Here is a 9,659-nt window from a genome sequence, read left to right as displayed (position 1 = left end):
CCTTATTAGAAATGCAAATGAGTTTCTTTTTCTCTTTGGTAGGACTGGAGCACCTGCTGTCTCCAGCATGCAACACACACTTGCCCCCCCCCCCCACACACACACCCTCACTCTCCTAAATGTGCCACTTGGGGAGTGCGTCAAAAACACATTTGACTAAAAGCAGCAAGGAAACAAGGAAGACAGGAAGGAAGGAGTTGAGACCCCCCCACACACACACCCTCACTCTCCTAAATGTGCCACTTGGGGAGTGCGTCAAAAACACATTTGACTAAAAGCAGCAAGGAAACAAGGAAGACAGGAAGGAAGGAGTTGAGAAGGGAGCGCTCCACATGTGGGCTCCCCAACTTGGGGCTCAGCAAAAGAACCGCCAGCAAATGACGCGGCGCGGCTTCAGGCGGGCTTTTGCCGACGTGGGGCCACCGGGGCAAAATCAAGGCGGCGCCTTGACCGGCTCACGACTGGTAAAGGACACAAAGACGAGCGTGCCTCGGCTTTTTCAAGCCGCCGCGGCGCCTTCCGTAGCTTCACGCGTACATGCTTGCTTGGTTGGGCTTCAATGGAGGCTCTCCAAAGACGCTCGGGGGCCGTTCGGTTGGGAACCGGGGGCTGGCTCCCCATAATGCTAAAACAACCCCGACTGGAGAAAAAGGACTTGACGCTATCAAGCCGGGAGGACGAGGAGGCCCAGAGCTCCTCGGGCGAAGACGTCCCGAGGCTTCTCCGCTCACGTGGCTCTGAGCGTGAGGAAGACCAGCGGGACGAAGATGTGGAGACGGAGGAGGAAGAGCAGAAGACGCGGACGACGATGGCGAGGAGCAAGAAGAGATCATGAGGAGGCAGATGAGCGCAACGGATGGAACGGAGGAAGACGCCGCGTGAGCCGTCGCCACGGTGACCGAAAGCCCACACGAGCTGAGCGCGGCCGGCGCCTCGGACGGTGGCGTCCGAGGATGTTGTTGCAGCGCGCAGACAAACGCGGTTTCTGGCCAGCGGATGTCAAACAAAACTTTTTTTGGGCCTCGTGACGAAGGCGCCGTTCGGGGATTGCCAAGACCCCAAAACGAGCCAAAGGCGTCGCTTCGTTTTTGTTTGGCCCAATGGGAAAGTCCGCCTCTCAGATTCAAACGCGTGCCGTATCGCTTTCCGACGTGACCGAGAACTTTGTTGTGGGGAGCAAAGGTCATGACAGCAGAGGATCCAAAAGCGAAGGAGATGGGGGAAGGACGCGTGCGGGGTGCAGCGGTCCGGGGAGGAAAAGGTGCAGCCGGGCTGGGCGGGGACACAGCCACTGGAACAAGACAAACGACAACAACTGAGTCGGCACAAAAATGGCAAACGCGTGCACGAGCAACGGCGTCCGTTCCGCTCACGGCGCGTGAAGCATCCGGCAGCCGCTTGCACGTCGGCGCGGCTCTGATACGCGGGAGGTGAGTGCTGATCAGCCGCAGGTGCGGCAACACCTGCGGCTGATCAGCAGGAAAAACACACCCAAGGTCCCCGGAAGTGGACCCTCCAAAATAAAAGCGACTCTGTGACGACACATCACAAACTTTTTCGGCACGGTCGCACAGACCAGGGAATGGTCGCCGGTCCACGTCAGGGCACGCCACGACAAACACCGGAGTGGTCGCCGAACGCCAGCGAGATGATTTTTCTTTTGATGCGGGCGGCCTCCTATTTGGTGCTGCGGCCGAGCCTTTTCTTATCCCGCGCGCTCGGCATGCGCGCGTGCCCCCCGACCCCCCGCGACCCTCCCCGTCCCGCCGCCATGAAAGGGGGGTGACGGCGGAGGGGCGCACGACGGCGGAGAAAGGACGCTCTGTGGCCGTCAGAGGAGCGTGAAGGGGCCTCTGTTCGAGCGAACGGGCCGCGCTCGGTCCGAGAGACACTTGGCGAGCGACTCGCCTCGTTACTCATCAAGTTGAACTCTGGATTCCTTCGCGAGGAAGTCGTTTGGTGCCGAAATCCCGTTTTTGGCCTGCTGGCTGACGCACACCAGGCGGAGGTGGAGGTGGGCTCCCAATTGGGCCCCCAGTTGGGCTCTCGTGGCTTTTTTGCTCCTTGTTGTTGTTGTCAGTCGGGATGGGCAAGTATCCATTTGGACGTCTCGGGGGCCTCGACGGGGCAAATGTGTCCTCCTTGCCAGTAGTTGGCGCTACACCGTGGCAAGTTTGACACTCGAGTGCATTGATGAAGTCGCGTTTCGGGGATTCAAACTGCTGGTTTCCGAACCTTTCTTTTCATGTATTGGAATGCGCGACACATTTGGACTCATTGAAATGAGGAATTACGATTTCACTACTTTTGTCGATGGCGTCCATGCGGCGATCGTGTTGAAAGTGCGCATGGCGTAGGTCGCCTGGTGGCTAGCCAACTGCGTTTTGTTTTTTCAGGTGGTAAAAGTTGGGGTGGTAGCACGCTCGGTGAAGATAAAGAAGATCTGCCCGTGACATTTTCTCTCTCTAGCGTTTGTGTTGAAATACGCGTCGCTTCTAAAGGGTGGATGTGAAGCGTCTTTTCGGGCATCATCGCCGGGCCCTTTTCAACAAATGTTTTGTGGAGTCAACGGCAGCCGGGGGCGGCCGATGGCGGCTTCCATGGCCACGCGTGGTTCCTGGCCTGCCAAACCGCCGCTCGCTTGTGTCCGGCGCCGGAATCTCAAGTTGGCACGCGCGAGTCAAAGCGCTCCATTTGGGTTTTTTCGAACGGCGCCACGCAAAGCGGTTGGAACTACCGCTGAGATTATTTTTAGGTTCAACAGGAGTACGGCGCGTCGTGTTTCCTCGAGGTGTGTGTGCACGTGTGCTGGTGTTGTTGTTGTTGTTGTTGTTGTTGTTGTCCCGGTGTGCTGGGCGCACTGATCCCGTTGATGGATTGAACGCAACATCCACGGTGAGAGAGAGAGAGCGCGAGTGTGCACCTACTCAGCTCATCAACAACTTCAGAGCTTTAAGCCTCTTGACACACTCAGGACAAAGGTCAGAGGTCAAGGTGCTGGCCCGCCGCCCGCTCCAAGTTCACAGCGGGAGAAAGAAAGAAATTTGTTGGAAGCGGGCCCGAACCGGTGACAATTTGTTTTCTTTTTTTTTATTTGTGGGGGCGGGGTCACTGAAAATACGTGTGACGGCTGCACCCAGATGTCTTGAGCTTGTCCAAAAAGAAAAAAAAAAAAAGCGAACTGCCGGTTGAAGGTGACGTGCTCGGTGAACCGGAGCGAAAGCAAACGATGGGCCCTGGCCTCGCACGCCTCGCACGCCTTTTACAGGCCCCATGCGGCCACGCTTCACGAGCAAAAAGCGCGTGAAGAAAAGATTGCAATCGGCTGCCATTTTCCACGGGCCGCGCGGCGGTCGACCGGCGAGCGCGTCTCGCGAGACGAGCGGAGAGCGCCACGGCAACGCGGTCGGGAGACGGGCCTCGAAGGCGCGACATCGCGTTGAAAGGAGCGCGACGTGACTTTTGCGGGCGCTTTGTTTTCAAACGTGCCCCGGCTGACATTTGTTTGCGGCGCTCCACTTTGCTCTCAAGGAGCGCCGAATGACATCAAAGGAAGGGAGGGAAGATGACCGTGATGATGTCACGGCGTTGAGGGGCTCGCCGTCCGACCGGCGCACGGGCGCGCCATCGCCACCACGAGCGGCCAGTCGCTCACGCGGCCATCAACTGGGTCATCGCTGACTTACGCGGCGTGCTGATGTTAGCGTCACCCCGGCTCAGGGTTGCGCCGCAGAGGGGCGGGGGCGGGGGGGCCGGATCTCAAAACGGTCGGGGAACGTCAATCCCCTCGAAATTGGCCGCTCTCCCGACGTGGGATTAGCGACGCACTAAAGCCGGCGCGCTAAAAGGGCGGGCGGGCGGCGACGCCGAGCCGGCGCTCAGCTAAGCCGCTCGACGACAACGGCAACAGAAGCACGCGTGACTCCCTTCAAATATGTCGGCAATTAGCAAGATGCTGAAAAGTCCCGTCAACAAACATTGTTCACCTTCGATCGGCGGCCAATGAGCCGTCGCGTTGCGCTCCCGGGAGACGAGCTTCGCCGCATCTGATGGACGGGCTGGAAATCCAAAACGGAAGGAGGACATGAATTGTTTTTTTTTTTGAAAATTCAGCCTTCGCGGCCACTTGGGCTGAGCGCCGTTTCGACCACGACGAGCAGGCGCAGCCAAAATGATGTGGCAAGGCGGCCATTGCGCTTTGAAGCCGCCGTTGACGGCTCCGTTGCCTTTGTGCGCCCAGCGGGCTTTGCCATCTTTTTCATTTGACTTCTTTTTTTTTTTCAACTGCGCTCTTTTTAGCTTTCGGAGCGGCTTAGGTCAGACATGTCCAGCTGCAGGCCCGGAGGGCCACCCACCGTCCTGCCCGTTTTCCAGCTCTGCCGCCCGCAACGCGCCTGATTCCGATGAGCAGCTCCTCAGCCAGCTCTGAAGCGCCATTCGAACCATCCTGATGATTTGAATCAGGTGTGTTGCTCCTGGGAGAGCTGGAAAAAAGGCGGGACGGGACGGCGGCCCGCGAGGACCCACTTTGGACACCCCTGGCTTAGCTTGTTTGGATTGGGATCAAAAATGCTTCCTTTTAGCTTCGTTTTAGCTTAGTTTTAGTGTTAGCTTTTTGAGATATCCGTCTATCTGTGCGTGCGTGTGTGTGTACATTGGACGTTGGACCGAGCAGAGGGAGGGAAATTTGCTTGACGCATCTCTCACAAGTGGACCCCCCCCAAAAAAGAGTCACACAAAGTGGGCCCTTTGGGTCGCCATTTTAGGCCCAACGGACTCCGTTGCGCCCGACTGGATGAGACAAGACAAAAATGGTACCAGCGTGGCCGCGTGCCCCAGTTGAAATGGCATCAAGTCCCGTTTCCATGTGCCGCGCTCCGGTGGCTCTTCTTCTGCCGGCTCACTTTGAGGATCGGACACGCTCGCGCGCGGGTCCCAGAGCGCCGGTCGCGGTCCAGCGAAGGCGCGGCGTGTGAAACCAGGCCGTCTCCCTTTTGCGGAGGCGCGTTCAGCTTCCGGAACGCCGGGAGCCCGACGCAGGCGCCCCGCTCCCACTTTTGGGTGGTCTCTAACCAACGCCTTCCATTTTCCAAATTTCAGCCGCAGCGCCGCGGCCGCCGTGAGCGAGTCGCGGCCGCGGCACAAATGAAAAGGCCGTGACTCGTCAGCCCGTCACATTACCGCGGAGACGCTCGTGACGATCGATCCGTCGCGCGTCAAGACACATCGCGGCCAACGGCCCCGAGGGCGTGGCCGTGCGACCCCCTCAGTCAGGTGGGATGCACGCACGAGACCAAAAAAAAATAAAATTCCCCATTTTTCAAAAATCAAAGCTGAAAATCAAGACATTTTTGATTTTTACCCGGGGTGGCACGCTGACCGATGAAATATTCACTCGATATATTCGTGAGAACACGAGACCGAGGATGCGATGATGATGATGATGATGATGATGATGGCGAGGCCAAGATGGAGAGGAAAATAAACCAAAGAGCAAAGCAAGCGAGCGATGGAAGGAAACGATGAGAAAGAGGACAAATGAAGGCGCAAAGAGGGTGGGGGGGGGGTCGGGGGGGTGGACGAGTGATGTGGACGGGAGGGGCATAATATAAGCGGGACGAGCCAGACGGGCGAGGAAAAAGACAAACGCTGGCGCTCATCGTCACGCTCTCTCCTTCCATTTTTTTCTCTTCTTCAACGGTGTGACGTGGCGACCACCCCCCCTCACCCCCCCCCCTTCCTCATCCTCCCCAAAAGCAAACGCTTCAGCTTGCGGCAAGACATGAAAGTCACATTGACGCGCCCGTCACGGGACAATCCACGAGGCACACGGCCCCGTGACAACAATTAGCCAGAAAGGGACAAAAGGTTCCGTTTGGGGACCGAGCCTCCCCTCAAAGGTCGAGCGCGCTCCATTCGGTGGCGCTCGTCACTTGGACGGCTTCGCCAAACGGGGCGGGCGGGTTTTCACGCCGCTCGACGGGAAAATAGCTCCAATCCAAACGCGTACACGCGCTCCCATTCACTCCCCATCAACACACGTGCGCGCGTCAACGCCAATCTATTTTGCTCAACTTGGGCCCTCGATGCCGACTTGACTCTTTGCCACCTTGTGCTTCACAGGAGTCCCAAGGATTAGTAGGATGCTGAGTACCTTCCCTCCACGCCAGCCTTCTCCACCCTGCTTTCCATGAGCGGAGAGCGCCAGCGAACGGGAGGAACCGATCACTAGAGACAGCGAGGAAGAGGAGAGGGCCCAAGGCCGGGGAAGGAAGGACTTTTCTTTGTTGTTGTTTTCCTTTTGCGGTTGCAGTCGGTTTCCACATTGGGAAATGGCAGCAACGGAAGCCAGCGCGCCGCCCGCGGTCCAGGAAGATGGCAAGAACCCGGAGGGCAAGCAGACAGAGGCCGAAGAACCCGCCCAGAAATCGGAGACCGTCAACAGCGAGGCGGCGGACAAAGACCGCGCTTCGGTCAACAGCGACGTCATCCCGACCAAAGACGGCGTCCGTCACGACGCGCCGGTTGAGGCGGCGGCGGCGGCGGGCGGCGAAGACGAGGCCGCGGCGGTCGGCGACGAGGCGGAAGCCGCCCGCATCTCGGAGAATCACGAGCACAAGACCTCCTTCCTGGACTCCTTCCTGAACAAGAGCGGGCTGGGCAAGGTGATGTCGGGACGAAAAAAGAAAGAGGCCGCCGCGGGAGCCGGCTCAGAGGACGGCGCCGCCGAAGGCGCCGAGAAAGACCGAGAGAAAACCGCAGACGAACCGGCGCCCGCCGCCAGGGGGGCGGCGGGCGAAGGAGCGAGCGAGGCGGAGGCCGCCGCCGACGAAGCGCCGGAAAACGGAGACGAGGACGACGAGAAGAAGTGCAAAGAATCCAAGTCTTCCGTTCGAGATCTGATCAGGAAGCCGGTGGCCAAGATCTTCTCCCATCGGAGCGCGGACAAGAAGGACGGCAACGCCCCGGAACCTCCCAAACAAGTCAAGGTCCGCTCCAAGTCCCTGGACCGCCTGGAGGACGCCCAAGCGCTCCGCGGGGCCGCCGAGGAGGCCGCCGAGGAGGCGGGAGGCGCCGAGGAGGCGGGAGGCGCCGAGACGGACCCGAAAGCCTCATCGTCTTCGTCGACCGCCACGAAGCACATGAAGCGCTGGCACTCCTTCAAGAAGCTCATGGCTCAGAAAACGCACAAAAGGAGCGGCGGCGGCGGCGGCGGCGCCGAAGACGGCGGCGACGGGGAAGGAGGCGGAGACTCCTCCACGTTGGATTCCAAGGAGTCGGGCCAGAAGAGGTGGAAACTCAAGCGCTCGTGGACATTCCAGGGCCTCAAGAGAGACCCGTCCATGGCGGGCATCAGCGGCAAGGCCAAGAGCTCCGACAAGGACTCGGCCGACAAGCCGGAGGAGGCGCGGGACGCCGATGAAGGCGGCGAGGAGGACGGGGCCGACGGAGGCCACGACGAGGCGGAGGCGAGCGAGGACGACAAGGCCGGCGGGGGAGCCGCCGTCACGCAGCACGCCAACGACATCTGGACCTCCTTCAAGAAGCGCGTCATCCCCAAGTCCAAGCGCGCCAACACGGAGTGCCACCCCGGCGGGGACCAGGACGCCGCCGCCGCCTCAGGTCAGAAACACGCCGAGTGCGATCGGGAGCCGTTTCTCAGTTCGGACGACGGCGGCGCTTGCCGCAAAGGCCGCTCGACCCGCGGCCGGCGGCGTCCGACGTCCGAGGCGCTTCCCTCCTCCGACGCAAATGGTCGGCGTCGTGCGGGGAGCTCGCCGCCGAGCCGATCGCTTGAATGTTGGAGGGGGGAGACACCTGAAATGGGCGGGGGCGGGGCCGCCGTCGGACACCGCCGTTCTTAGCGCCGTTGCCCCGCCCGTAGACGTTTTGTCAGCGCGCCTTTGTCGAGCGCCGCGCGAGTTTGGCGCCGATTCAAGCGACGCGCAGGAATGGTGGGGGGTCTTGAACGTGGCTCGTGTGCTTCAGGCGAGGACGGCGCCGCGGAGGACGGAAAAGACGGAAAGTCCGCCAGGGCCAAGCGTTCCCACTTTGGCCGGGCCGTCTCCCTCAAGAACTTCATCCTGCGCAAAGGCAAGTCCGCCAGCATGGACGCCGGCGATGCCGCCAAGGAGGACGAGGACGAGGCCGCCGCCGCCGCCGCCGCCGCCCAGGCGGGAGACGGCGAAGGAGACCTTCGAGGAGACGGCAAAGTCGACGTCGAAGCCGCCGGCGGAGAAACCGGCGACGACCGGGGCGTCCGGCGGCAGGAAGGCGAGCCCGAGGCGCAGACCGCGCCCGCTCACCCTCCCGTCACCAACGGCGACAACGGCTGCCAGAACGGAACGGCCGAGGACGACGGCCGCAATCACCGAGAGCTCGACGACGGCAACAACCGCAGCCCCGTGACGAAGAGCAAGGAGCCGGCCGCAGCCAAGGAGGAGACCAACGCCAAGGTCCTCAACGCCGCGGCGCCGCCCGTCAACAGCGGTGAGTTGCCGCACCGCCGCCGGAACCGCCGTCAGAACCGCAGCCGGGAAGGAGACGCTCACGGCCGACCGCCGCCGCCGCTAACAAACAGTACCGATGAGCCGAGGGGGGAGGAGGAAGGGGAGCAAGATGAAGACGAGGAGGAGGCGGCGAGGAAGAGAGAGCTGCGTGACGCGGCCGCGGTCATCGTCCGCGGCGCCGTGTCCGCCGCCGCGGACCAATTAGAGCGCGAGCTGAGCCGCGGCGCGCTCAACGGCTGCCGCGCCGCCTCCGGCCGTTAACGAGCTCGCCGGCTAGCACGCTAGCATGCCGCACGCGTACACTTAGCGCGGAGAGTTAGCCCGACTGGGCCGCCCAAAACTGAGCCAAGTGAAACGGCCGATACGCAAACCGGCTTAGCACGGAGAGCTAACTTGACAGGGACCACCCAAAGACGTACAAAAGAGAAGTTGCAAGCGGCAACGTCAGCAAAGTAGTCGGCAACTATTTTTTTCCTTTCAAGAAAAAAAACAAAAAGAGTACACTTGAAACGCACAACTTCCAGACCAAGGGGAAAAAAAAAACCCAACACGATATCCAAGCTAATCTACCGCTCCTCCATTTGGTCCATTTGAGGCGTCGACGCGGAGCGCCCGCGCTGGGGCGGATCGCCGCACATTTTGAGCGCAAACTGATCGGAGCGGCGGGCCAGAGTGTCCTGCGCATCTGTTGAGAAAAAAAACGGAGCTTGTTTGACGCGCAACGGCGATCTCGGTGTTGACGCTCTTCTGTTATCATTCGGCAGACCAAAAGGCGGGAAGCGCGTGAGGCCGCACAAAGAGGATTAGAACTTCGCTGAGCAAGGAGCTCTGAGCACCCTCGCCCCTCACTCCCAACCACAGCCACCCACCACGACACCCAAATCCTCGTTCGTTGCCACCTCCCCCCCCCCCTCACACCCCCCCCCACACCTAAAAGGAGTTATCACAGGTCACCACGGTGACAAAGAGCGAGCGACTGGGAGAGTTGATGTTGATGTAGATGGCAAACCCATCAAAATGGAAGAAATACTCGGAAAGCAATAATTCCCCCCGCCCCCTCCCACGCATTCCATTCCCTCTGCTTGTCTGTTACATTTTATATTGTCTTCAAGAGAAATGAAAAGGTAGGGGGGAAACATGGATTTCAAC

The 9,659-nt window shown here is 60.3% G+C and overlaps 1 protein-coding gene across 1 annotated transcript in view; it reads left to right on the top strand.

Annotated features, from left to right (window-relative positions):
• The window catches only part of LOC109514200 (sarcalumenin), a 15,897-nt gene extending 6,375 nt beyond the window's left edge, over nt 1–9,522 (top strand). Inside the window, exons 2-4 of the mRNA XM_019867072.1 lie at nt 6,124–7,623; nt 7,990–8,490; nt 9,275–9,522. Of these exons, the coding sequence (XP_019722631.1) occupies nt 6,333–7,623; nt 7,990–8,490; nt 9,275–9,297 (1,815 nt within the window). The 5' untranslated portion in view covers nt 6,124–6,332 and the 3' untranslated portion in view covers nt 9,298–9,522. The remainder of the gene's footprint in view (nt 1–6,123; nt 7,624–7,989; nt 8,491–9,274) is intronic.
• The last annotated feature ends 137 nt before the right edge of the window (nt 9,523–9,659 follow it).

Source organism: Hippocampus comes, unplaced genomic scaffold, assembly GCF_001891065.2.
Source record: "Hippocampus comes isolate QL1 unplaced genomic scaffold, H_comes_QL1_v1.1 scaffold49, whole genome shotgun sequence".
NCBI lineage: Eukaryota > Metazoa > Chordata > Actinopteri > Syngnathiformes > Syngnathidae > Hippocampus > Hippocampus comes.
Note: the sequence above shows the minus strand (reverse complement) of the source record. Positions and strands in the feature narration are given on the sequence as shown.